The sequence below is a fragment of the Acomys minous genome, assembly GCF_964271855.1.
Source record: "Acomys minous genome assembly, chromosome: 10".
Classification (NCBI taxonomy): Eukaryota; Metazoa; Chordata; class Mammalia; order Rodentia; family Muridae; genus Acomys; species Acomys minous.
The window spans coordinates 46,698,991-46,726,519 of record NC_140491.1 but is presented as its reverse complement, the minus strand read 5'-3'; the positions used below and the strand labels follow the sequence as shown (position 1 = coordinate 46,726,519).

Below are 27,529 nucleotides of genomic sequence, written 5' to 3'. Positions count from 1 at the left end.
GCTTTCCTAGTCTCTCTCTGCTAACTGGACTTTTAAAAAATATTATTATTATTTTTTTAGTGTTAAAGATTTCTTTAGTTTATGTGTATGGGTGTGCACCATGTGCTTGCAGCACCCTCAGAGGCCAGAAGAGAAGGATCTGGATTCCATGGAGCTGGAGTTACAGATGACCATGAGCTACTCCCACCATCTGTGCGCTGGGAACGGAACCCAGGTCCTCGGCAAGTGCTCTGAACCGCAGGGGCATCACTCCAGTCTTAGGCCAGTTAGAGGTTCGTTTTCTTCTTTGTTTTCTGTTTTATATTATCTCCCTTGAATCAATTCTGGCTCCGACCAGACATTTCTCAGTGAAAATGCACATTAAAGGCCGGGCGGCGGCGGCGCACGCCTTTAATCCCAGCACTTGGGAGGCAGAGGCAGAGGCAGGTGGATCACTGTGAGTTCGAGGCCAGCCTGGTCTACAAAGCGAGTCGAGGACAGCCAAGGTTACACAGAGAAATCCTGCCTCGAAAAACCAAAGGGGGGGGGGGAGAAAAAGAAAAAAAGAAAAGAAAAGAAAATGCACATTAAGTTACAAAGCCAGAGAAGGTCAGCTGGGCTCAGTGTTGCAGGCAGTAGCTGCTGCCTAGAGAGAGGGGAGCGAGCCCTTTTCTAGGTGGGCAAGACATCTTCCCTGACCCTGGGGTTGGGAGTGACAGAAGTGCTCTGTTTTGGTTAGAAATTGAGGCTCTCTCTCTCTCCTTCTAATAGCCAGATCCTTGGAGGCGCCCTGTCACCAACCTGCTCTCAGTTTGCTTCTGGCTTAGCCATTTTTTTTTTTTTTTTGGTTTTTTTGAGACAGGGTCTCTCTGTGTAGCCTTGACTGTCCTGGACTCACTTTGTAGACCAGGCTGGCCTCGAACTCACAGCGATCCACCAGCCTCTGCCTCCCTAGTGCTGGGATTAAAGGCGTGCGCCACCAAGCCCGGCCCTGGCTTAGCCATTTGTGGGTAGCTTTCTATGCTCCCTTCCCGACTTGCTCAGCCTAGTAGAACAGGCTCCCCACAGTCTGTCTTCCTAGAGACACTCTTCACGCTCTCACGCTCTTCCCTGTCCCTTGGAGACCGGGCTCTCAAACTTGTCTCTGCTTAAATTTATGTGCGTCCCTTACAGGTTCCGCAGGGACACTGGCCTCTTCCCTGTAAGGCTGAACTCCAGGTTTCTCCAAATAAAACCACTTGTCTATCTTCTGCCGGACGCCCTCTGTCAGCCTATAACAGATGCCATCATTTCTCCGGCTCGCTCCCCAGTTTGACTCTAAGATCTGAACCCAGTTAGTTCATCTCCAGCTGAAATTGCAGTCTTCCGGTTAGAATCCGTTCCAGAGACCCGCCAACCTGGATTGGGTCTCCCAGGCCGACTTCACTTTTTCTTACTCTGTTCCAGGCTAGACCCAAACGCGCCCCGCACGCACCCTCTCTCCCCGCAACAACCTCCACCTTCTAAGAAATACTGCGGATTCTAGGCTAAGCCTTCTGATTCCTAGTCAAGGGAGGGTTGGGGCGTGGCCTAGGATGTAGTTCTCCGAGGCCCCGCCCCGGCCCCGCCCCGGCCCCGGCCCCGCCCCAAGCCTCCTACCTCTGTGTGTTGCTGCAAACCCCGTGCATCCTAGCTGGCCATGGAGACTCCCGCACAGCCGCTGCACCTTCTCCCCCTGTTGCTGCTGCTTTGTGGTAAGGAGACATCTGGCTTGGAGGCTCCATCTCCTCGGGGCCTTGGGACCCACACAGACTCTCACTTTTTCCACATCGAGCTTAGGCTGCGCCCACATTTTAACCAGGGTTTGGAAAGGACGCATGCATACTGACTCCAGCGCATCCCGCAGGTTTTGCGGAGGGTCTTCACGGCTCCCCAAGGCAAAGGGCCTTAGCCTGCAAGGGAAGCAGTAGGTCCCTTGCGGGCTGTGATGTCCTGAAGCCGGGAAGGGCTTCCTGTGAGGTAGTGAGCCTCCCATCCTGCCCTGTGCACATGGCACACAGGAGCGGGCACCTAGAATGCCTAATTCTTTTCCAGTGAGAAAACAGGACTAAGGGAGAAACACTGCTCGCACAAAATAGAAATGGGATAAATATTAAGCTTGTTTTGAAAGGGGCGTGGGTGGCATAAAGTTGGTAGGGAGACATATTAAGGGAGCCTAAGGAAGCTTGATGGGGTGGGAAGTAGGAATGTGATTAAAATACATTTTATGCATACATAAAAGTGCAAAGAATAAAAATATTATTAAAAAAATGATACTAGCTGGGCGTGGTGGCACATGCCTTTAATCCCAGCACTTGGGAGGCAGAGGCAGGTGGATCACTGTGAGTTCGAGGCCAGCCTCTACTACAAAGTCAGTCCAGGACAGCCAAGACTACACAGAGAAACCCCGTCTTGAAAAAAATGGGGGTGGGGGTGGGGGGAGAAATACTAAAAAAGGAAAAAATGAAGTATCTTACTGAAGAAGTTACCCAAGGATAAATAAGAGAGTGCATGTACATGTATGTGTTTATGCTTGTGTGTACGCATGTATACATGTGCCGGTGTGAGCATGCATGTGCATGTGTGCCTGTGTAAGGGTTTGATGCGAGAGAGCTTGCCAAGTGTTGGAGCTGCTGGGGAAGACCAGTGCCTGGCCAGAACTGGGAGCTGTTGGCAGGAGGGTGTGGGCGTGTCTGTTCTCCAGGGCCATGGTCCCCGGGCACCTTAGGATGTTTTCCCTACCCTTCTGGCTCAGCTTCCTTGGCTGTAAGATGAAGTCGGACCTCATTGCAGTCTCTTCCTTGGTGCTGATGACTTGGGATGTGGTCTGGGAGTTGGGACAAAGATGGGATGGACTCAACAGTTGGTTCTCTCGCTTTGAAGAGGTTTCTGTGTATAGAGTGGGTGCCTAGGCGAGGGTAGAGCTTTATAGTGAAGGTCTGGGACTGTGGCCATGTCCAGTTTCGGGATTTCAGCGAGCCTCCCGTGCAAGGCTCCCTCTGGTGGGGATTTTGGTTTTTAGAGGCAGGAAGGTCCTGAGTTTATTTTGAAGGATGCTGTGTCTCCTGGCTGCTTCCCGTGTGGAACTGGGAAGCAGTGTAGACAGAAGCCGCATGCAATCCTCATTAGTAGCCCTGGTCTCCCATGGACTCTGTCCCCAAGGGCCACCTTCCCATCCTATCTCTTCCTCACCCAGGGGCCAGGTTCAGCCTTCTTATACACCTGGTTGCTGTGGGTCTGGCCAGACCAAGAGTCAGAGACAAAACATGTGCACTGTTACATGCAGCCTGGCCAAGGTGGGATCTGACCTCTGGCTACATTCTGGAAGGGAGAAGCAGCCAGCGTTCCCTAGCTCCTAGGAATGATGACACCTCTGGAATTGTCTTTAGGATGTATAGAGTGGGGGTGGGGGTGGGGTGTCTGGTCACTGCAGAGAGCAGCATCAGGAGGCCCACCATTTCTAAGCAAGAACGATCTGGGCCTGGGTAGGGTGCTCCCTTGGAATTCTAAAGTGCTCTACAGGGAACCTTTGATACTACTCAGGGTTCCAGGGTGAGGAGTCCGGCAGGTATCCAGCTACTGGCTTTTAGCCTCAGTTTCCCTAACTATAGCCTGGGTGCAGCAGTGGAATGTTTCCATGTTGGTTGGCTTGATTCAGTTCCAGTTCAGGCCAGGCACTCTGCTGCGGGGACAAAAGATTCACCGTAAAGCATAGGATGTGTAGGATGTGTCTCGCACACATGCTTTCACAGCACTGTGAGAGAGCACCCCCAAAACCTGTGTAAGGGTGTGTGCGCACATATGCATGTGCACATGTGCCTGTGCGCGTGCATGCATGTGTGTGAGCGCGCACATCCATGAGTGTGAACATGGTGCCACAGCTTTTATCATGACTTTCAGTAATGGTACCCTGTCACTGGGTCATCTGTCACACTGATCTTGAGCCGCGTAGGTGGCGAGCTCTGCTGGGGACTTAAGGCCTCGAAGGAGGTGGCTTGTTAAACACAGCCATAGCAATTTTAGTATGGAGCTGCCTGGGAGGCCTCATTTGTCCCTCATTTGTCCCACTCCCATTGCAGATAAGGAAACTGAGGTGGAGGGGTTGGGAGGGACCCTCCCTGAGCAGAGGCACAGGGGACAGAGCTACCCAGAACTGCAGCACTCTGCTCCTTCCCCCGCCCCCCCCCCCCCCCCAGGCCAGCTGACCTTGGCCTTTGGGCTCCAGTCTGGCTGTGTTCATTTCCACAGAGGATGAGAGAGCCATTTCCAGATGACTGGTGACAAAAGGCCTTTCTCTAGGAAATGCATCTGGTTGGCTATTTATTGTATACAATTTATTCATCTCTTAGCATCTGGAAGTCACAGAGACAAAAGATGCACAGGCCCAAGTGTTCTTTGTTTCGGAAAGGAAGCATTCAGGATGGATTTCCAGTCTGATTCAGTCCCTGGGGATTTTACAAGGATCCAGTAGCTTGAGCTGCAGTGACCCTCCTTCATGGCGTTCCAGGGGTCTGGTGTCTTTACCCAATTGCTGTCACTTTGGGTGGGTTATAGAGTGGTGCCCGAAGCCCTTTACGCTTTGTATGTACCCGAAATGATGACAGACTGGAGTCCCTTTGGGAGGGGACTGCCTGTGACCCACAGGTCCGTGTCAATGGTGGGTCCAGAGCATTTTCACAACACTCCAGCCAGGGAAGTTCTCAGCAGGTCGGCCTGAGGGTGGCGCACAGCCCTTGACGGCACCTCACAACTGTGTGGGACAGACTTTTGCTGTGCCATGGCCCAGAGGGGTTTAGGGGTAGAAAAGGATTCTGGGAATAGGCAAAGATTCTAGAGTTCACAGTAATTCTGGGGGTACTTAGAGAGACTGGGATTTTTTTTTGGAGATCTGAGGCACATGGAGGTTTTGGGGTGTGTGAAGATTCTGGAGCATGTGGATATTACAGGGCACAGAGATTCTGGGGCTCAGAGAGGTTCTGGTGGTGTGGAATTTCTGGGGCACATGAAATTTATGGGGTATGCAAAACTTCTGGAGAATCATCAAAATGCTGAAACATATGGAAAGCCGGGGCACCCAGAGATTCAAGGCAGAGCTGGGAGACAGGTGTGTTGTGAGAGACTTCCCACCCTTTCCTTTTAGGTAGTTGCATTCACTTGGCTGAGGTTGGTAAAGCCACGAGGGAAGGGCTGAGCAAGCCTGTTCTGAACAGACGTGTGTGTGTGTGTGTGTGTGTGTGTGTGTGTGTGTGTGTGTGTGTGTGTGTGTGACAGAGGGGAGGGAAATATGCCTCCTAGGACTTTGATTTATTCTGACTTCCAAGGTTAAGTGAAGGAAAGAAGCAAGGAGAGAGCTGGGTGGTGGCTCACGCCTTTAATCCCAGCACTCCAGAGGCAGAGGCAGGCGGATCGCTGTGAGTTCGAGGCCAGCCTGGTCTACAAAGCGAATCCAGGACAGCCAAGGCTACACAGAGAAACCCTGCCTTGAACCCCCCCCCCCAAAAAAAACCCCAAACCCAAAAAACCAAAAAACCAAAAACAAACCAAAAACAAACAAACAAACAAACAAACAACAAAACAAAACAAAACCAAGGACAGAAGAGGACCAAGGAGCAGAAGAGAAAGGATGAGGTGGGGGAGGGGGAGGGGAAGGGGGAGGGGGAGGGGGAGGGGAGGAGCCTTGGTGGTCTGGCAGCTGGTTGTCAGGGGAGGCTGAGGGGGCTTTCTTAGGTCCATGTCTAGGCGGGCAAGAGTGGGATGCAGGTAACCAGAGTGTGTGACTGGTGGGGGCCTTGCCTGGCTGACATCTACTGAGATGCTGGGTGGAATGTTAGGACCTATGCTAGGGTACTGAGCGGACCCCAGCAGGACCTGACAAAGCCAGATCTGGGAACGAAGACAAGAGCGGGATGTGGTAAGCATCAAGTGGACTTTTAGAGCCTGTCCACAAAATGAAGGGTGCTTTTGGAACAAGGAGGCCTGAGGCAGAAAGGAGCATGGTGTGTCTTCCCCGTCATGCTCCTGCATGCAGTCCCTAAGGTCCTCCTATCCAGGCGCGGACCAGGGCTGCGCTCACACCTCCACATCATCAGGCGTGGCAGGCGCAGCTGAGCAGAGGACAAATGGTTTAGATGCTCCTGGCTCAGATGCTCACTCTGTTTGGTCCTGGGTTTTACTTCTAGACCTTGGTCTCCCTGCCATTTAACTGCAGGGGGCAAGAAGAAGGATGCTTTCTTGAGCTTAATTGACCAAAGAAGGTGAAGAGTCAGGGGTTGAAGAGGGAAACAGGCCCCTGGTCCAGAGACACTGAGGCTCAGCGATCAAGTGAACAGCAGGTGGTTGCTCTCCCACCCCCTCCCCCACCCCCCAGCCCACTGGCTGCTTTATGCCTTACTCCTGGATTGTGGTCCTCCCACCTGCAGATGGGGCATCTTCTGGGGCTTGTCAGAGGTTAACTGCTACCCTGAGTATGTGAGAGGAGAGTGGGCACCGGGTGAGGCCTCTGAGCAACAGCCTGCACATCTGAGTTCACATGTATTGTCTCTTGATCCTTTTCAGCCTGGGGTGTACATTGGAGAAGACCCCTTGGGGGGTTTTTAACAAACAAGGCCTCTTGGGGCCTCACCTCACCCATGCAGCAGCCTGGGCTGTGGCCTGAGTGCGTTTAGTGTGCAGCTCACTCAGCTGTTCTGTGGTTACCCTGAGAGAGAGAATTATCTAAGAAGGGTTGGGCTGAGAGCCCTCGGGGGCCCCGTTCTTTTGAGGGGGCTCATTATGGTGGCCCCCGCTTAAGTCAGGGATTTTTTTTTTTGCCTCACCTTCAAAAGGTTTTCTTTTTGTGATGACTGATCTTGGTTGTCATCTGACTCGCTCAGGGAGAAGGTACCTCAACTGAGGGTTTGCTTCCTTCAGACTTTCCTGTCTTGATTGCTAATTGATGGGCAGTCCACCGTAAGCGGTGCCACCCTTAGGTTGTATGAACGAGGTAGCTTTAGGCAGCCAGGGGCAGTGAGCCAGAAGCAGCTTCCCTCCATGGCTTCTCTCTCCAGCTTCCTTCTTGCCATGCCTTCCCTTAGTGATAAACCTGTGAGCTAAAATAAACTGTTTCTGGAGCAGTAGCTCACACCTGTAATCCCAGCACTCGGGGAGGCAGATCCAGGCTGATCTCTGTGAGTTCGAGGCCAGCCTGGTTTACAAAGCGAGTCCAGGACAGCCAAGGCTACACAGAGAAACCCTGTCTCAGAACAAAACAACAAACAAAGCCAAACCAAAAAACCCCATTTCCTCCTTGGTGTTTATTGCAGCAGCAGCAGCAGCAGCAGCAGATAAGCAAACTAGGACACCTTGCAGAATTAACCCTTTCAGAGCACTTCAGAGCCTAGAGCTGTGCTAAAGCAGAGCTTGGCATCTGCATCCTGAGATGCACAGAGCAGTCAGCAGTGTGGGGGACCAATCTGCAGCCCCAGGGCCCTGGAGGGCTGACTTACTGTTGGGAGTAGCTGGAGTCCGTGGGAGCAGAGAGTAGGAAACTGGGGCCCAGTGGTATCAACTCTTCTTTCTTTCTTTCTTTCTTTCTTTCTTTCTTTCTTTCTTTCTTTCTTTCCTTCTTTGGTTTTCAAGACAGAGTTTCTCTGTGTAGCCCTGGCTGTCCTAGAACTTGCTCTGTAGGTCAGGCTGGCCTTGAACTCAAAGAGATCCACCTGCCTCTGCCTCCCTGGGATTAAAGAGGTGAGCTGCCACTGCCCCCAGGCCAAAACTTAAATGAGATTTTGTAAGTAGACACCCATGAAAAACATCAGAATTTTCTAAGCTTTCCTGATTTTTTTTCTTTCAAAATCTATTTCTGGAGCTAGAGAGATGGTTCAGACATTAAAAGTAAAGAGTGTTTCCTGCCTCCCCAGAGGACCTGAACTCCAGTCCCAGTGCCCACATGGAGCAGCTCAGAACCCGTGAAGTTCGTTTGGCTTCTGAGGGTACCTAGACACATGTGGCATCTGCTCATACACACACACACACACACACACACACACACACACACACGCCTATAAATAAAAATAAAATAAAATCTTTATAAAAATCAATTTCTTCTTTAAATTATTAAGAGAAAAGCATCATATTCTTGTCCCTTTTTGGTTTTAGTGTGTATATTTTGATGTGTATATTTTGCATGCATATTTTGGTGTGGGTATTTTGATGCTGTTGGTAGACAGATAAAGCTTCATACTGTTGCATCCTGCTGTTGAATTGAGCCCTTTATTGTGTCTTACCCAGGTATCTATTGCTGTGACAAAACACTATGGCCAAAAAGCACACAAGGAGGGAAGAGTTTATGTGGCATGAAAGGAAGTCAGGTCAAGACCTCAAGGCAAGAATCTGGAGGCAGGAACTGAGGCAGAGACCATGGAGGGATCTGCTTACTGGCCTACTTGTTTATGCACTTTGACTTCATATATAACCCAGGACCACCTCCTCCCCAGGGATGGCATCACCCAGAGTGGCCTGAGCCCTCCCACATCAATCAAGAAAATGCCCCACAGACTTGCCTGAACACCAATCTAATGGAGGCGTTTTCTCAGCTGTGGTTTCTTCTTCCCAGGTGATTGGCTTGTATCAAGTTGACAAAACAAACAAACAAACAAACAAACAAACCCAACCAGGATAGTTGCTAAAGGTCTTTTTATCTTTGGAGATACATTTTGTTGCAAAGTATCCTTTATCAAATAGCCTTGTAGATCTGGAATTACAGAGAGTTGTAAGCTATCCTGTGGGTGCTGGGAATCGAACCCAGGTCCTCTGGAAGAACAGCCAGTGCTCTTAACTACTAAGCCATCTCTCCAGTGTTCTACCTTGTCTTTTTTTTTTTCTCCCTGAGACAGGGTCTCTCTGTGTAGCCTTGGCTGTCCTGGACTCACTTTGTAGACCAGGCTGGCCTCAAACTCACAGCAATCTGCCTGCTTCTGCCTCCCAAATGCTGGAATTAAAAGCATGTGCCACCTCGCCCGGCTCCATCCTGTCTTTTTGAGGTACGATCTCTCACTGAAACCAGAGCTCACCATTTGACTAGACTGGTTGGTCAGCAAGATCTACAAACACACCTTTCCTAGAGGCAGCGCTAGGGTTACAGGTGCACAATCTTGTGCTAGTCTCTCTCTCTCTCTCTCTCTCTCTCTCTCTCTCTCTCTCTCTCTCTCTCTCTCTCTCTCCTCTCTCTCTCCCTAGCTCTGGCTGTCCTGGAACTCACTATGTAGACCAGGCTAGCCTTGAACTCATAGAGATCTGCTTGCCTTTGTCTCCCAAGTGCTGAGACTAAAGGCGTGTGCCATCGTGCCAGGCTTCCCACGCCAGGTTTTTATGTGAGTGTTAAGGGTCCAAACTCAGGTCCTCATGCTTGGATGCCACACACTCTACCAGCTGAGCCATCTTCTCTGCCCTGGGTGGCCTGCAACTTGCTACATAGACCAGGCTGGCTCAGAACTCACAGAGATCTGTCTGCCATTGTCTCTTGAGTCCTGGTTTTACAGGTGTGTGCCATCTTGTGCCTCTCTTTCATTCTTGATTTAGTGATTTGAATTCTTTTATTTTTCTCCCAGCTTGCCGGTCCATCATTCATTCCTTCATTCATTCAGAGACAAGAGCTTGTCTAGTGTCCCAGGCTGGCCACCAGGGATGAGTGACATTTTATTTTAAGTTGGGTTTTCTAGGATTCTGCCTTGAGCATGATGGCCCTCGGGGCAGCCAGAGCTCAGTCTGAAGCAATGCTTGAGCCCACTGAGCTAGCAAGGCCCCAGTGGCTCAGAGACCATTTCCCATCTTCCTCACACCTGCTCCCCTGATTCTAGAGTGGGTGTGGCTGGGGACCCGCAAGGGTGAGTGGGATTCTGAGCGTGCTCCTCTTGGTGGCTTTCTTGTCCTCTGTATCAAATTTTCACTTCTTTTGTCATGTCACTTCTTGCTCCTCTTTTTAAAGGCCTTTACATTCATCTATCTATCTATCTATCTATCTATCTATCTATCTATCTATCTTGCATGAATGTTTGTGTATCAGAGTCACATGTGGAGGTCAGAGGACAGCTTGCAGAAGTCAGTCGTCTCCCTCGACCATGTGGATTTTGGGAACTGAATTATGCTGTTGAGCTTGAGGGCAAGTGCTTTCACTGGCTGAGCCATCTCACCAGCTCACATTTCGCTGACCTCCTCTTAATGGCTTATCAGTGGAGCTCTGCTGTTTTTGATACTTTGGCATGGGCCTCTGCTCTGTTCTACGGTGTAACCCATCTGCATTGCCAGATCTGTGGCAATTTCTGTGCCTTAACCGCATGCCTTTGCCCCTAGGTGGGACCTCAGTGTTACTCTCCTGGATGCTGAGGTGTCACAGTGGCCTGATTCTACCAGAGAGGCCTCTCTGGCCTAGGAGAAGACATTGGCAAAGGGGGCTGCAGCTCCTGGCTTCCTTGGCTTCCTTCCCCCAGTGTCTCTTCCCTACCTGCAATCTCAGTGAAGAACCCAATATTACTTGCTGGCCATGCTTGGCCATCGCCTCTGTAGAAGTGGGGGCTGGGTAGGGAAGGAGCCTCGGTCTTCCTGCACTCATTGCCCCAAATGGTCTGAGTTTCTATAGCATGTGGTTCAGGGAATGAGGTGTATGTGTTCCTCCTGGGGGTGGGGGTGGCAGGTAGCCCACACTGGGAGCTGGTGTTCTAGGGAGGATCCTTCCTCCCTGAGATTGCCTGGGTTAGAGCCTCTATAATTGGTTTTTTGTTTTTTTCCAGATAGGGTTTCTTTGCGTAGCCTTGGCTGTCCGAGACTTACTTTGTAGACCAGGCTGTCCTTGAACTCACAAGATGTAAAGGTTTTCCTAAACAGTGTTCTCTCTCTCTGTCTCTCTGTCTCTGTCTCTCTCTCTCTTTGTCTCTCTGGGTGCGTGTGTGTATGTGAGCATGTGTGTGTGTATGTGAGCATGTGTGTGTGCATGTTTGTGTATGTATGTGAGCATGTGTGTATGTATGTGAGCAAGTGTGTGTGAACATGTGTGTATATGTGAGCATGTGTGCACATGTATGTGAACATGTGTGTCTCTGTGCATGCGTGTGTATGTGAGTATGTGTGTGCATGTGTGTGCATGTATGTGAGCATGTTTGTGTGTATGTGAGCATGTGTGTGTGTACACACACATGTGCGTGTGTATATGGAGACCCAAATTTGATGCTGCATATCTTCCTTGATCACTCTCCTCTTGATTTCTGGGACAGAGCGTTCGTCTCCTGAAGACCTTCCATTGTTCCTCCTCCTGGCCTTTGTCTGCCTGGGCTGTTTCTGGGCTGGGCAGATCCTTTGAAGGCAAAAGCCACGCATGGGTCTGTGTTACACTCCACCAGCCTTTGACTTTATACCTCCTTGCTCCAAGCTGTGTGACTTTAGGTAGGCTTTGTCAGAGGTAGGGTGTCAGAGGCCCCCTTGGGCTTCTGTGAGGCCAGAGATAACCAGCCTCGTCACTGGCTGATGTTAGCTTCCTGCCTTCTAGTCATGGCTGCTATTCACCGATGCCATAGAGCGTTGGATGCCCCGACTTATCTTCTTCTTGCTCTAAGCCCTGCCTGCCACCTGGACAACCCATAATAACCCGGGTAATCCTGTCAGCGCCCACCTGTTCCTGAAGCTCTCAGCTTTTGCACCAGGCCCTACTGTGGCTTAGAAGCAGCTCTGGCTGTCCCCTCTCCCGTCACCACAGTCCAGAGCATGCACGGGTCTTGTGCCTGTGCTTGTCTGCCCGCACAGCCCTCACAGCCCCTGGCGGTCAGCCTTGCCCTTTGCTACACCCTGGCATCAACTTCTTCCTTTTGAGAGCTAGGATGCTTGTGTTTCCTTCTGGTACCCTGGATGGCAGGTCCCCTGAAGACAGGAGCCAATTCCTTTTTTCCCCTTCCCTTTTAAGTGCCCAGCACAGCTCTCTACATATATGGCCAGAGTCTTTTGCTAAACCTCCAAGCGACGGGGCCGGGGAGCCGGCTCAGCATTTGAGAGCACTGGATGCTCTTGCAGAGGTCCTGTGTCTGGTTCCCAGCACCCACATGCTGCCCCCCAATCTGTACCTCTAGTTCCAGATGTTCAGACACTCTTTTCTTGCCTCTGTGGACACTGCACACACATGGCACAGAAACAGTATGTGTGGGCAAAACAGCCATACACAGAGAATTAAAAGTAAAATGCTTTGCAGTCACAGCAGGCCTAATCTTTAGGTGCAGACTTATGGGGGGGTGTGTGGGGGCGGCCAGACAGGGTCATGTGCTACTGGTGGCTAAGGGACAGCAGGACACTGAGTATGTGGCTGTTCCCTGTAAAAGAGAACTCAGGGGGTTGGAGAGATGGCTCAGTGGTTAAGAGCACTGGCTGCTCTTCTAGAGGTCCTGAGTTCAATTCCCAACAACCACATGGTAGCTCACAACCATCCACAATGAGATTTGGTGCCCTCTTCTGGCATGCAGGTGTACATGCAGGCAGAATACTGTATACATAATAAATAATAATAATAATAATAATAATAATAATAATAATAATAATAATAAAGAGAACTCAGGGACTCAAGACAGAGGCCAGGCCCTGGGTGCCATGTTTTGAGTTCTCGGATGAGCCATGCCCGCAGTGTGCAGGTGAATAGGTGTGAAGTGTGAGTGTGAAGGTACGAGAAACCAGGCAGAGGCAAACCCCAGAGGTCTTGATTGCTGCTCTGGGAGAGATGGGGCACTGGTACCTGTGGCTGGGGTGGCGTGGGGCTGTCCTGGGGACATGTGCTCATCCTCTGTCCACCACCTCTCACATGTAGTGGGGATCCAGTGCAGAGCCAGGCTCGTGAGCCCTCTCCTCCTGTCCTCACAGCTCCCTGGGGCTTCTGACTGCTCAGTGTCAGAAGTGAAGGCAGCTGTGAATGTGCACACATTGGGTCCTTTCTGTCCCACCCCACTGGTGATAAGCCCTAGTGGCACCTGGTGTGGTCAGCCTGGGTTCTTAGATCTAGGTGTGGGCAGGTACAGAAAGAAAAAGGCATCCTAAGTGTGCGCGTCCAGGTCCCAGGTGTCTGGGAGCCCCGTTATCCGGCTTCCAGGCAGCATTGGCTTTTCACGTTCCCTGAGGGTTCAGCTTTGCTTTCTGCAGGCGTGTGACCCTTTACCAGGTGAATGCCAAGGTGGACAATAAGGCCCTCACCCCTGCTCACTCCGCAGATTCTGCCCTCGTTCACTCATCTGTTCCTAGAAGAATATTGTGTGGCCTTAGGGCCGTCCACAGGGTGAGCGACAGAGCCTGCCCTGAGCCAGATTCCCCAGGCTTCCTGCCATAAGTGGGGTGGGTTGAACCTCTGGCTCTTGTCTGTGAACCTTGGGGCTTCTCTCTGAGGATTCAGAGGGCTGTGGCTTCCCTTCTGAAATCTGGGGTGAGGGTGGGGGGCGGGGCTGCGCCAGAACGTTTTTAGATCTGGACCCATTATTTCCTTCAGGTGGCTTAATTAGCACACGGAGAAAGTGGGACCCTGCTAGGCATGGCTGCCCTCAGAGTATACTATGCAGCCATTCATTCCACACGTTTTTGCTAAATGAGGAAAGCGAGCAAGCATTTGCAGTAAGATGTACACACGGCTGCTGTGAGATCCCTGTGGACGCTTACCTTTTTAGAGATGGGAAAACTGAGGCTAAGCTGAGAATTGGTAATAATAGCCAAGTCTCTCTCAGTCTAAGCAGGAATTTCCTCTCCTGTTTCCTCCAGCCCTTTACTGGGCTTCTAGGACACAGAGAACTGGGTCGTACAGCACCCCCCCCAGGATGTAGACAGCTAGACTCTACACCGCCTCAGAACAACAACAACTACACACACACACACACATGCATGGATACACATAGACATGCACAGACATACACACACAAACATGGACACTCAAAGACACTAATGGACACACACACATGGACATACACTGACACACAAGGACACACACACATACACACACACACATGGATACACATAGACATTCACAGATACACACACACACAAACTTGGACACTCACGGACACGAATGGACACACATGGACATACACGGACACGCAAGGACACACACACACACACACACACACACACACACAGATATAGTAGGGCTGTAAACCATCCACATTCTTTCCCCCTTACTCTGTTCAAGACACAGCAGGATTGTACACACCAGTATACAATTAGCAGGAAGCTGTACATCAACCCACTAAGCCACGCAGAGCTGTGTTTCCATTGCTTATATGATGGGAGCAAACCAGAGCCTAGGTGAAGGAAGTTTAGAAGCAGCAGTTGTGCCGCCTGGAGGTGGGATGGCCATGACAGGAGTGACATCTGGAAAGCAAGATGGCGGGAAGAAGACATTTCTGGTCCCCACTAGGAACATGCGTGTAGAACGAAGGTGTGAGGTAGAGGGGTAGTGTGGTGAAATCTCGGGTGACAAGCAGTGTCAGGCCTGAGAGTTCCGTGGACTTTCTCATTGCTGGGAAGGTGAGTCCGTGCGGGGCCTCAGCCTCAGGCCTCCCAGAATAGAAGCAGGTTAGGACAGGGCTGGGAGGTCTCTACCAGCACAGAGCCTTCCTCAGGACTGATGCACACATCATGAGCCGCTGTGTTGAGTTGAAGGCTCCTGGATATGCCCAGGACCTATGCGCATTCCTGAGGATTCTGGCCCAGGGCTGCCCCATGGCTCTCTTCTTGTGTCAGGGTCGAGGAAGGGCTGTGGGTGGGGCTGTACTTACATCAGTGGTGTGTGTGGGGGCTGTGCTAATATCATGGGGGGGCTGTGCTTACATCATTGGGGGGCGGGGCTGTGCTTACATCAGCGCTCGAGGGCTGTGCTTACATCATTGGGGGGGCGGGGCTGTGCTTACATCATTGGGGGGGGCGGGGCTGTGCTTACATCATGGGGGGGCGGGGCTGTGCTTACATCAGCAGGGGGGCTGTGCTGCTTGTCAGTGTTCCCTGTATATCCCTTTTCTCACTGTTGCCCCTTCTAGGTGAGTGTGCCCAAGTGTGTGGCTGCAATGAGACAGGAATGCTGGAGAGGTTGCCCCGCTGCGGGAAAGCCTTCGCTGACATGATGCAGAAGATTGAGGTCTGGAAGTGGTGCAACCTGTCGGAGTTCATCGTGTGAGTGCCCTGCTGATCGTGGGAGCCGGCCACTGGGCCGCTCGCCCTCTGCCTAGCCCTGTCCCTTCACCCCTCCCATACTTCTGCTCATGGTCCTGGGCACGCTCACCCGCAGACCTCCCTCCATTCCCCACCTAGCTCTGCCTACGTACTGCCCCGGCCTGCAAGAGCTCTTGGGGGGGGGGGGGGGGGGCGTGCGGGTCTGCCTGGCTTAGCCACGTAGAGCTGTGAGGATGGTTGTGGGTGCTATCTCTGGGCACGTCAGTGGAAAGGCTTGGAAACATGGAGTGAACAGCATGTGGTTCGCAACACACTTAGAGATGAGAGGGCCCTTTTGAGGCAAAAGGCTTTTTTTTGGGATCTTTATGACCCCTTGTTCCAGATGTCCTGAGAACCTGGGTATCTCCAGGGCTGTGTTAAGATGGAAGCCCAGGGGCCTTTGAGTCTGGACAAGGACTTGGGGCCTCCTTGCTTGTGGTTCTTCCTTGGGAAGGTTGCCTGGGAGGCTTTGAGAACCAGCCCAGGATGAGTCAGGATCCTGCCCAGGAGGAGTGGACACAGAGGACTTGGGACCCTGGTAGTCTGCCCCTCCCATTTTTCACCCTTATTCTGATGCTTCGGGCAGTTCCGAGAGCAATGACATTTTTTTTTTTGAAGCTGCTCTTTTGGAAGTAGCTCCTTCCTGTTACTGGGCTGGCCCTCCACTCCTTCCTGGAACGGCACAGGAAGGAGGAGGTGGGCCTCTGGCCTGGCCCCACGGGAGACTGGGTCAGGATCCTCTTTCTCCTGTGTTTATCCTTCATCTGAACAGGCCTGGGAAAGTGCTGTCCCGGGCAGAGCTGCTAGCCTTGGGCAGACATCCCTCCTCTCAGTTTCCTCCAGTACCTCTTAGGTGACCTCGGCCTGAAAGACTCCACTAGCAGGGAGGTCACCCCCTTTGAGGGCTGTTCACTGCATCCTGGACTGGGGGGTGGGTGGTTTCCATGGAAATCCTCACACATCAGGCTGAGTTCTGCATCCTGGTAGCTGTAGCCCCTGGCTAGCCTATAGAGCCAGTGAGAGTCTGGTAGGGCAGATGAGGTCAATCTCAGGACATTCTCAGGGAGCCTGTCCCAGGTTAGCTCATTGAATCCCATCAGAGGGGGCAGAGGGGCAACTCTGCAGGAGCAGACAGGCTCCTGGCATGTGAGAGCAGATTGATTTGAGTGGGAGGAAGCTGGCCCTGACCTCAGGCAGACTCTTTTCTCAGAATGCCCTAATCCTGACGGCCTTACAGGCCCATGTGGCTGTGGGCCCCAGACAGGGAAACATGTATGGTGTTGGGGAGGTTCATGGCTGAGCAGACATCATGGGCCCTAGGGGCATATAGCTTCAAGGGAGCAGGTGAGGGTCACAGATGTAGGAAAAGGTCACAGGTGCAGATGACCCAATCGGAAGTGACTTCTAAGGCCACAGTTTCGGTAGGTGGCCAAATGGGACTCAGACCAGCCGGTTCCCTGCCTGTCTGTTTGGGTCCTGGGGCGGGGCAGGTATGAGGGGTGTTGGGAGAGCTGCAGCCCCGCCTCCTACCTCTGCAGGTACTACGAACGCTTCACTAATTGCACGGAGGTAGAGACCAACTTCGTGGGCTGCTTCTGGCCCAACCCACTGGCCCAGAACTTCATCACTGGCATCCACAGGCAGTTCTTTTCCAACTGCACCGTGGACAGGACCCACTGGGAAGATCCCCCAGATGAAGTGCTTTTCCCGCTTATCGCAGTGCCGGTCTTGCTGACCGTGGCTATGGCTGGCCTGGTGGTGTGGTGCAGCAAGCGCACCGACCAGCTCCTGTGAGGGTCTGCCAGATGGAAGGCCATGCCTGGCAAGCTGGAAGGATGCTGCCTTGGGGCTTTTGAGAGCTGGGAGATGCTGCCTCTGTCTGGTCTGCTTTGGCCACACCTTGCCTGGTCTCGACAGAGTCCTTCTGCCCAGGCTGATGCCGCCCTTGCTGTTTAGCCTGCTGCCTGATGGGGCTCAGGCTGCCAATACAAGTGCTTTACTTTTTTTTTGGGCGGGGGGGGGGGGGGAAGAAAGCAACAAAGCTCAAAATTGTGTACCAGGCATGGAAATCATCTGTTGCTGAGCTCCACAATCCCCAGGCTAGGCTCCCTAGTCTTCAGCTGTTTCAGGCCCAACCCCAGGCCAGGCGCATTTCTAGCCCCAACCCCGACCCACTGCTACACTTGATCAGAGAGGGTAGGCAAAGCATCTGGAAGATGTGGGATCCCGAGCCCTTCAGTCTGGGAGACTGAGTACACCTCCTCTGTTGGACATGAAGGATAACCTGGAGACTGCGGAGTGGAGTCATTAGGAGCCACACGTGACCCACAGATCTACCTGTCTTCGGTCTGATCCATCACGGTTCCGCGTTCTGTGTGGACTGGAGCTGGGCCTTGGTCAGCCCTCCAGAGACACCTACCCTGCAGGTGGGGCGTGGACTTCCTTCTTGAGGGGGATTCCTGGGAGTAAGACACATTGAGTAGCGAGTGTTCAAGGGTCCTGTTGTGTCTGCTGATGTCTGTTCCTTTTGATTAAAGAGTCTCCCTACGTCTGGTATTTCTTGTTTTATTTCAGGGTATTCGGGGTTAGGTGGTGGGCCTCTCAGGTGCCTGGAGTGACATCATAGGGGACTTAGCCCCACAGGAGAGGGTCCTGATGCTCCGCTTGAACACCCTCTCTCCTCTTCTCTTTTCAAGTTTTATCCAGAGGTCCTGCCTGTGGGTTTTGGGGGACAGAGGACCTGGGCAGATATGGCCAGCTAGATGCTGGTCAGTAGGTGGTGCTGTGCCATTTCAGGCTTTATCTATGTCCCAGCTGGAGGACCTACATCACTGGGTGTAGGCCGCTGACCTCTGTGTCCTCTCGCTAGAATCGGGGCTGGGAAGACCCCAAAGTTCCTGTGCCTTGGAGGCCCTGTTTCTCAACTTTACCCAGGTCCAGGCCCTAGAGACGTCCCCCTGTGGATACCATGGGATTGCAGGTTTGGGTGGCCGGTTGAGCCTATGCTGGGAGGACAGCAAGGGACAAGATCTGGCACCATTTCATCTTTTTAAAGAAGGCCAGTGAATGTGAGTTAGCTCTGGCTCCTGGCACACCTCCTGCCACCTGAGTAGCACCCCCAAGATAAGGAGCTATCTACCAACAAGATAACCCTGTGGATCCCAGACTGGTTAGATGTCTGCAGGTACCATACACAGGAGCCACACAGAACATTAGATGTTGTCTCAGTTAGGGCTTCTATTGCTGTGAAGAGATACCATGACTACAGCAGCTTTAAAAAAAAACCTATTTATTGGCTCTTGGTGAATTTTACATCAGGCACCCCAATCCCGTTCATCTCCCCTTCCCCTCATACCCACTCTCTGTACTTGTTGCATCCTTTTCAACAGAGAAAAAAAATCTTGTGTGTTGCAGTGTGTCCCACAGTATACCCTTTTGTCCACTCTCCTTTGCTTGCAAATATTCATTGCAATGAGCTGTTGGTCTGGTATGAGGCCTCTGGCTTCTGCTACTTTATCAATACTCTATCCTCACAGAGACTCCTCTTGGGTATTCTGTTGTTGCCCTGTGTCATGGAGATTTGGATCTGTAAGACTGGTCCCTTCGTGCACTCCAGCAGTTCATTGATGGGGCAGATGTTGGCGTGGGCCAATTCAAAGCTCTGGATCTGGGCCTGAGAGATATTTGAGATGGACAGCCTGCCAGCTCTTTTGCTTTCACAACTTCACCAGCAACAGGGCCAGCTCTCCTCTGCTGCCCAGGTGAGGTACAGGGCCCACTCTCCCATATGTCACAGCTGGTGAGGGACATGGTTAGTTCCCTCATGGATCCAGGGCCAACTCTCTTGCTTTCTGTAGATGGCAAGGGATGAGAAAGAGGACAAGGGCATCTCTCCCTTGTCCGTCCACACTATCTCCCAGCAGACAGGAGGCAGGGCCAGCTCTCCCATGCTCACAGCCTCAGGGCCAGCTCACCTGTGCTCCCACCATCATGGTCAGCTCTTCTGTGCTGTCCAAGTGAGGTGCAGAGCCTCCTCTCCCAAGTGCCGTAGCAGGGGAGGGGCAGGGACAGCTCTCCTGTCCTCCTGACCCCATGGGCCAGGTCTTCTACTTGGACCATGGCCAACTCTTATAAAGGAAAACATTTAATTGGAGCTGGCTTACATTTTCAGAGGTAAACCATTATTGTCATGACAGGAAACTTGGCAGGGTCCAGGCAGACGTGTACTCTGGGGGCGCTGGAGAAGGAGCTGAGGGTTCTACACCTTGATCTGCAGGCAGCAGAAGGGACTGAGGGCCACACTGGATGTAGCTTGAGCATATGAACCCTCAAAGGCCACACTTAAAGTGACACATTTCGTGCAATAAGATCACACCTTCTAATAGTGCTACTAATATGTATATGGGCCAAACATTCAAACACATGAGTCTATGGGGGTTGTTTCTATTTAAATTACCACAGACGTGGTAGCCTGTTCTTACATGATGTTCTGGGAGGGTTGATGAGGGCACAGCTCCATTGCTGTCTGCCTTGACTCCCCTGATTTGAGCACCCCTGGGACATACTTTGAACTGTACTGAAGAAACTCCACGGCGTTCCTCTGGAAAAGGCACCTTTAGCCATCTCCTGGGTCCCATAGGCCAAGGTTCCCGAAAGCTTCCCAGACAGGTGTGAGACTAGAGCAGCCATCCCTGGCCTCTCTGTAGCCTTCGGGCACTATCACCCAATCTCCCACTCCCCTTTCTCTCAGCAACAGTGAGGCTTCTGTCTTGGAATTGAATGGCCAGAGTTTCCAGCTGTGCTCAGAGGAGCCACCTATGGGAGTCCATGGGAAGAGGAATAAATAGAAGTAAGTGACGGGGCTTGGTCACACATGCCTTTAACCCCAGCATAGGGACATTCCAATATTTGTGACTTTGAGGGCAGCCTGGTTTACATAGCAAGTTCCAGACCAGCCAGAGCTATACTGTAGGACCCTGTCTCAAAAGAACAAGGACAGCAATAGCATCATCATCATCATCATCATCATCATCATCATCATCATCATCACCAAGAGCAATAGAAGCAGCGGCAAAGACCACCACAGAGTGGAAATAAATGTGTTTGTTGGAGAAGCTTCCCTGGGTCTCAGGGTGCTGCCTGGTTGAAGCAGGCATGGCAGTGGTGAGGGCTTGCAGGGCGGCTCAGGTCCAGCCTCTACTCTGGGGCGTCGCTCCAGACCCAGAATCACTTCTTGAGATCCTGGAGGTAGGTATGGTCACATCTGATTTCGAAGCCCGTTCCTGTGGGATAAGCATGAGGTGGGTAAGAGAGGCCTGTGGCCTTTTGGAGCAGTGAGGTAGGGAAGGAGCGGGAAGAAGCTGGGACAGGCCTGTGATTGCTGAGGCAGGCAGTCAAGCTACTCAGTGTCACATCTTGGTCTGATATACAAGGGGGATGCAGTAGGATCAGAGGCAACAAAGGACACAGTGAGGGACCTTGTGTGTTGTGAGTGGGGTCAGGTTGATGCTCAGCAATCTGGATGTCCTTTTTTTTTTTTTTTTTTTTTTTTTTTTACACAGAAAGACAGGGTTTCTCTGTGTAACCTTAGCTGTCCTAAACTCACTTTGTAGATCACAGTGGATCACAGTGATCCACCTGTCTCTGCCTCCTGAGTGCTGGGATTAAAGGCCTGTGCCACCATCCCCGGCTTGGATGTCCTTTTTACAAATATGTCTATGAAGAATGTGGGTATGTGTGTGTGTGTGTGTGTGTGTGTGTGTGTGTGTGTGTGTGTGTGTGTGTGTGTGCATATAGGCAAGGGCTCCCAGGGGAAGAGCAGTCAGGCCTTAGTTTTGTCAAACTGTGCCAAGTACTGGTGGCGTGAAAGGCAGATGAGGTGGGATTAGAAAATGTGGGCCACGTGGCTGCACTGGGGGTGTACCGTGGCTGCACTGGGGTGTACCGTGGCTATGGCTGTGGCTGTGAAGACTCAGGCTGCATAGAACTGAGAAGGAGGTGACAGGCTCAGCCCATTTCTGCATGCCAGCTGCGATGAAACGGGCTTCTAAGGCCACATATCAAGGCCCAGTCTGAGGACACAGCCAATGAAACTCCCCAACATGTTAATGCCATCCTTGCTTATCACAAGGTGGCACTGGTTGGTGAAATAAATTTATTTTGACCGATGGGATTTTATACAATTTTATTACTCAATCCAATGAAAATCAGGCCTTTAGGAGACCCTGGGATTTCTTCTGTTACATAAAAATTAAAAAAAAAAATGTGGATTATAAAACAGCAGAAGATCCATTTCCAAAATGATGTGAAAATTTTGTGGGCCAGACAACTGTGAGAGATGCCAATCATTTAAAAAAAAGTATGTAAATTAGCAAAGCCATTTAAAATTGTTTGAAACTGTCCTGAGGCTGAATTGTAAGTGAAGGGATGTTTCTTAAAGAGAATGTGCCAGATTGCAATAGGGACAGGGAATCTGTAGCACCCGACTACAGTCACCCCCTAGCAGGGCACCCTGACATGATCATATAAAGTGTCATTCACAGATGTCAGCTGCTGTGAGGTCATGGAGGGAGAAATGCCCCTTGCTCCCACCTGCTGAGAGCCAGAAACTCTTGATGCCCACTCTTGGATGGCCGGCTGTGACTACAGGGCCTCAAAGGATGCGCTGAGGCCCTCCTGGATGCTTGAAGCATGTTCAGAAACACCAGCATTAGGCATAGCGGAGAGGGACTGGAGGTTGGGGGACCTGTACCTGTCTGGAAGGTGCAGAGGAATGTGGTGGCTGGCCAGAGGCCCTGCTCACGTCGATCACAGGAGCCAACGAGCAACCTGATAAGGGTCATATTAAGGGCACAGGGTTCATGGGGGTCCCCACATGAGCAGAGGTGAAGGGTCTGGAGTGGAGAACCACAGCTTCTGGCATACTTTCTAACACCAGCCTCCTGGGACATCCAGAAACTCTCTGACGAGGAAAGGCAGATGTTCACCAGAGAGAGAAAAATGTCTCTGATGCTCCTGGTACCAAGCATCCTGCGTCAGGCTGACCCACCCTCCAGGGAGGTGGGGACTAGGAGGCTTTAGCATTTCTTTATAGAGTGGCCAAGGGATCCTGTGACAGTGGGAGCCGACCATTCCTGCTGTCCTCTCAGGTGGCATCCTTCTTCTGCCTGGCGCTCTTAATGGCTTTTGGTCTGAGAACGGTCACTTGAACTAGTTCACAGGCAAAGCAGTCACTGGGGGCATAGGGGCTGCGGGTGTCAGGAACGTGGCGAGGAGCTACTAGCCTCACCATGGTAACCAGAGTCATGTTTTCCACAAGCAGATTTTCTGCTTTTGCTTTTCTCTCTGCCCTTGGCAGTGACGAGGCATGGAACTCAGGCATCTTCCTCTTAACACTGAGGGGACCACGGATGCACCTTGCACTCACCGTTGCCGACCCTGTATTGCTCATCACATTCCTTTGACTCTTCAGTAACTGAAACATATCCCCGGGACCAGGACCAGGATGGTCCTCCTCCTCTTTTTCCTCCTCTGTTCCTCTTTTTTTCTTCTTAATCCCTCCTCTCTCCCACTTTTATTTTGGTGACTCTAGGGCTTGAACCCAGCACTTTATGTATGCTAGGCAAGTGCTCTACCACCAAGCCACACCCCACCCTTATTATGGCTGAAGTCTACTGAACCCACCCTGAGTCAGGTCCCACCAAGAACTTCATAGTCACTTATGAATTGATATGCATGCAAGCTGCTTGCATCCTGGGCTGTACTGGATCGATCGCTGCACCCATGTCCACACCCACCTCCCCCCCAACCCTTCTACTGCATCCAGCAACCTTCGCATGAATTTGCCTCCACTCAAACATCAGCGAACATGCGATGCATCTATCCAGGAGGAAAGTTGTCCCAGCGCCTTTGCATTCATCTGGCATGTGTCTCTTTCTTAAGCCTTTCAGTTTGGCGTGCTGTGAAATGGCCTCTGCTGCAGAGCTGTGGTAACTGCAGGTCAGGAGCCACGGAGACAGGGTTGTTTTAGCTTCATGATTGGAGGGCTGAGTTTTCAGTCAACGTATTAGCAGCCCCAAAACCAGGTAGGTACAAGCGATCAGATGCCTGGGGAAGTAGGTTTGTTTTCAGTGATTTAGCTCCAATTAAACAGCACATGGGGATGTAGGGAGACGGGTGCCTGGTCGTTCTCCTTCATCCCAAGGCATCCTTCTCAGAGCCTTGGAGGTGATGCTGGGGACTGATGAGGCTGTCCCATAGAGAGCCAGGGGTCCACAGGGGGTGGGTGAGGTCCACTCTGTATCCTTGACCACAGAGGCAGTTGTGCTTCAGCTGGACTTGAGGGGAGGATGGGAGCCGAGGAACAGGAGCACGTGAAGACAGAGCCTCAAGGGGGCCCTGGGCCTGGAACTGCTGAGCTGTAAGTGGAAGTCAGCAGAACAAAACCACTGTGGAGAGTTTGAGCAGCTCTAATTCAGAAGCCAGGAGATCAACTAAGGACTCAAAGAAGAAAGATTGTCCAGGATTTCAATAACAGTTAACAAGGTTGGCATTAAATCTAATTTTTATCTATCTATCTATCTATCTATCTATCTATCTATCTATCTACCTATCTATCATCTATCTATCCATCCATTCACCATCTTCCCTCTTTCCATCAAAGTAACAAGGCATCAGGGCCTAATCAATTTAAAAAGAAAGAAAAAAAGGTTTAATTAGCTCATGTTTTGAGATTGTGGCTATCTGTCACAGGGGCAGCGTAGTGCAGCAGGGAAGGACAGTGTCGCAGAGGCACTGGCAACAAGAAAGGAAAGAGGAAGCGGTCAGGGTCCTGACAGCCCCTTCCAGGGCGTGCTCCAATGACCTAACTTCCTGTCTTGGACTCCAGCTTTAAAGGACCCACCATCTTCCAGTAGTGCCACAGGCTGAGAAAGAGGCATTGAGTACATGGGTCTGTGCAGAACATTCCAGCTCCCTCCTTCCACCCTCCCTCCCTCCTTCCCTCCCTCCTTCCCTCTTCCCTCACAAGTATATAGTTTTTTAATATTCATGTGAAATGGACAACAATGGACGCCATGCCAGTTACATTTTTGCATTAAAAGAAATCAAAGGAAAAATACACTTTTACTTAGCAACTATAAAACAATTTGTATAATTTCGAAAAAAAGGAGGTAGTAAAAATGAAAATCATAAACTATACATTTATAACGACTGAAAAGCAGGGAGGGGAAGGGAGTTGGGGGAAAAAGAGCGGATTAAACAAAACATACTATGTATGAAAATTCCATGAGGAAGCCTCTTACTGTTTGTTTTAAGTAAAGAATGGTTAACAGCAAAAGAACCATTATGCATTGAAATCTACTGAGGTATGTCCACTCACATGACAAATGCCAGGAAGCAAAACTTGCAGCCCTCAGCATGACCCACTGTGGACAGTCTACTCCATGGAAAAATGGAGATTGTCTTATCATTGGCTGCCAAGACCTATGGCCTGAATATAGAAAATGCTAAGATGTTTCCTGGAGAGAACTCCTGTAACATGCCTGATGTGGGTACCTCAGAGGCAATATAGAAGCATAAAGCTGAGTGCGGTGGCACACACTTGAATCCCAGCACTCAGGGAGGCAGAGGCAGGTGGATCGCTGTGAGTTCGAAGCCAGCCTGGTTTACAAAGCAAGACCAGGACAGTCAAGGCTACACAGAGAAACCCTGTCTCGAAAACAAAACAAACAAACAAACAACAATAACAACAGCAGCAACAAAACAATTGGGGGGGGGAAGGTAGGTGACATTCTACCTAATTTAAAAAAAATAGCAAAGAAACTCCCAAAGGAGTAGGAGAAAATAAATTATGATAAAATCATGAAATGGAAAAGAAAGGGATGTGATCAGTGAAATAAATTTCTTTCAAAAGAGTGAGAATGAGGTCAGTGAGATGCCCCACGTCAGTGAGATAGCCCCATGTCACTGAGATGGCCCCATGTCAGTGAGATAGCCCCATGTCAGTGAGATAGCCCCATGTCAGTGAGATGGCCCCACGTCAGTGAGATGGCCCCATGTCAGTGAGATGGCCCCACGTCAGTGAGATGGCCCCACGTCAGTGAGATGGCCCCACGTCAGCGAGATGGCCCCACGTCAGCGAGATGGCCCCATGTCAGCGAGATGGCCCCACGTCAGTGAGATGGCCCCACGTCAGTGAGATGGCCCCATGTCAGTGAGATGGCCCCATGTCAGCGAGATGGCCCCATGTCAGCGAGATGGCCCCATGTCAGTGAGATGGCCCCATGTCAGCGAGATGGCCCCATGTCAGCGAGATGGCCCCATGTCAGCGAGATGGCCCCATGTCAGCGAGATGGCCCCATGTCAGTGAGATGGCCCCATGTCAGTGAGATGGCCCCACGTCAGCGAGATGGCCCCACGTCAGTGAGATGGCCCCATGTCAGCGAGATGGCCCCACGTCAGCGAGATGGCCCCACGTCAGCGAGATGGCCCCACGTCAGCGAGATGGCCCCATGTCAGTGAGATGGCCCCACGTCAGCGAGATGGCCCCACGTCAGCGAGATGGCCCCACGTCAGTGAGATGGCCCCATGTCAGCGAGATGGCCCCACATCAGTGAGATGGCCCCATGTCAGCGAGATGGCCCCACGTCAGCGAGATGGCCCCACGTCAGTGAGATGGCCCCATGTCAGCGAGATGGCCCCATGTCAGCGAGATGGCCCCATGTCAGCGAGTTGGCCCCATGTCAGCGAGATGGCCCCATGTCAGCGAGATGCCATGTCAGCGAGATGGCCCCATGGGCCTCGGTGTGTCCATTGAGCTTGACCACCCTAGTTCTCACTTGTCCTCACAGGACGGAAGGAGAGAATCTGACATCCACATGCACACACGCGCACAGCAGATAAATAAATAGCAAAACAAAAGAAAAAAAATGAAAGTCTCAAAACAGAATAATAACCACAGAAACCCTCAGAAGTTTCCTTCAACACTGGGTTCTAAAAAGAACGGTAACAGAGCCAGGCATGGTGGTGCACGCCTTTAATCCTAGTACTTAGGAGGCAGAGGCAGGTGGATTGATGTGAGATCGAGGCCAGCCTGGTCTACAAAGTGAGCCCAGAGCAACCAAGTCTACACAGAGAGACCCTGTCTCAAAAACAAACCATCCAAACAAATAAAAAACAAAACAGTAACAGGAGCCAGGTATGACACACACTTGTGGTCCCAGCGCTTGCGAGGCTGAGTTCAAGAAAAGCCAGAGCTACGAGAGACCCTATCTCACAATGGCATTTCCTCCTCCAGTGTTTCACGCAGCACAGAAACTCCACTTGCAGACCCTCAGGAAGGGGACCATTCATAAGTTCTGAAAAAGGAGTGAACGAATAAAACACCAGCTATAACTGAAGCCCAGAGCAGACAGAGGTGCATCCCGGATCTAAGCGCAGGCTGAGGAGGCAAGGAAGCAGGACAGAAGGGGATCCAGTCACTCCCGGGTCAGCCCCAGGTGACGCCACCAACCCCTGCTCTGAGGAGTGGACCCTGGAAGGAGCCCCCCAGGTGGGGTGAGGATGCGGAGCAATTTAGGGGGTTCTGAAGTCCAGATACGCCCCCTTCTACATGCCTAAGCCTTCCCATAAATGCTATCCTTCAGTCTGTAAGATTTCTTGGAGGAACACCAAGAATGCAGGCTGGGACATGGCTTTCACAAGAGGCCTTGGCATGGAGGAGAGTGTCCAGGTTGAATGTTGGGTCTGCAGAGGTGTGTGTGTGTGTGTGTGTGTGTGTGTGTGTGTGTGTGTGTGTTGGGAGATGGGCCAGTCATGGGAACAGGATGATGGCAGCTTCTGTAGCCAGAAATCAGAACATTTCCTGACAACAATGAAGCTACTAAAAGAGCAATGTGGACATCCAGCCCCCAAAATAAACAACCCCAAATCCTTCCTGAGCTGCTGCTGCCTCCCAGGAGCCATTGCTAGGATCACTACATCCTGTGGTCCTCTGAAGTGGATGCATTCTCCTGCTCTTTTGCCAAGGAGGAAATTGAGGCCCTGGCATGGTTAGGTAACAGTCCAACGCCACACGGCCATTAGCACTGTAGACAATGTTAGAACACCGCCCCCATTGGCCTGCAGGTCTCACATCCTGCACCAGGCCATGCCCCTGCCCCTCTGGGATTCTGTGCTATGACTTGACAGCTTTTGGTTTATGGTACCTGGCTCTGTCATGGCAAGCTGTGATGAATTAAATCATGTGATGTGGAACTTCCCGTCCCTCCTAAAAGTTATAAAAAGTCAAAACTTTCCTTAGTTCTGGAAGTTTAGTCCTGAGAGACTTCTCAGGGGG

The 27,529-nt window shown here is 51.4% G+C and overlaps 1 protein-coding gene across 1 annotated transcript; it reads left to right on the top strand.

The window, feature by feature from the left end:
- The first annotated feature begins 1,593 nt into the window (after positions 1-1,593).
- RAMP3 (receptor activity modifying protein 3) lies at positions 1,594-17,746 on the top strand. The gene is made up of 3 exons (XM_084798339.1): positions 1,594-1,712; positions 15,021-15,153; positions 16,731-17,746. The coding sequence occupies exons 1-3, from the start codon at positions 1,658-1,660 to the stop codon at positions 16,984-16,986; spliced, it is 444 nt and encodes a 147-aa protein (XP_084654465.1). The 5' UTR covers positions 1,594-1,657; the 3' UTR covers positions 16,987-17,746.
- The last annotated feature ends 9,783 nt before the right edge of the window (positions 17,747-27,529 follow it).

Coding starts and splice junctions, on each gene's coding strand:
- RAMP3 (XM_084798339.1), top strand. CDS start 1,658: ATGGAGACTCCCGCACAGCCGCTGCACCTTCTCCCCCTGTTGCTGCTG. Junction 1,713..15,020: donor CCTGTTGCTGCTGCTTTGTG/GTAAGGAGACAT, acceptor TGCCCCTTCTAG/GTGAGTGTGCCCAAGTGTGT. Junction 15,154..16,730: donor AACCTGTCGGAGTTCATCGT/GTGAGTGCCCTG, acceptor CTACCTCTGCAG/GTACTACGAACGCTTCACTA.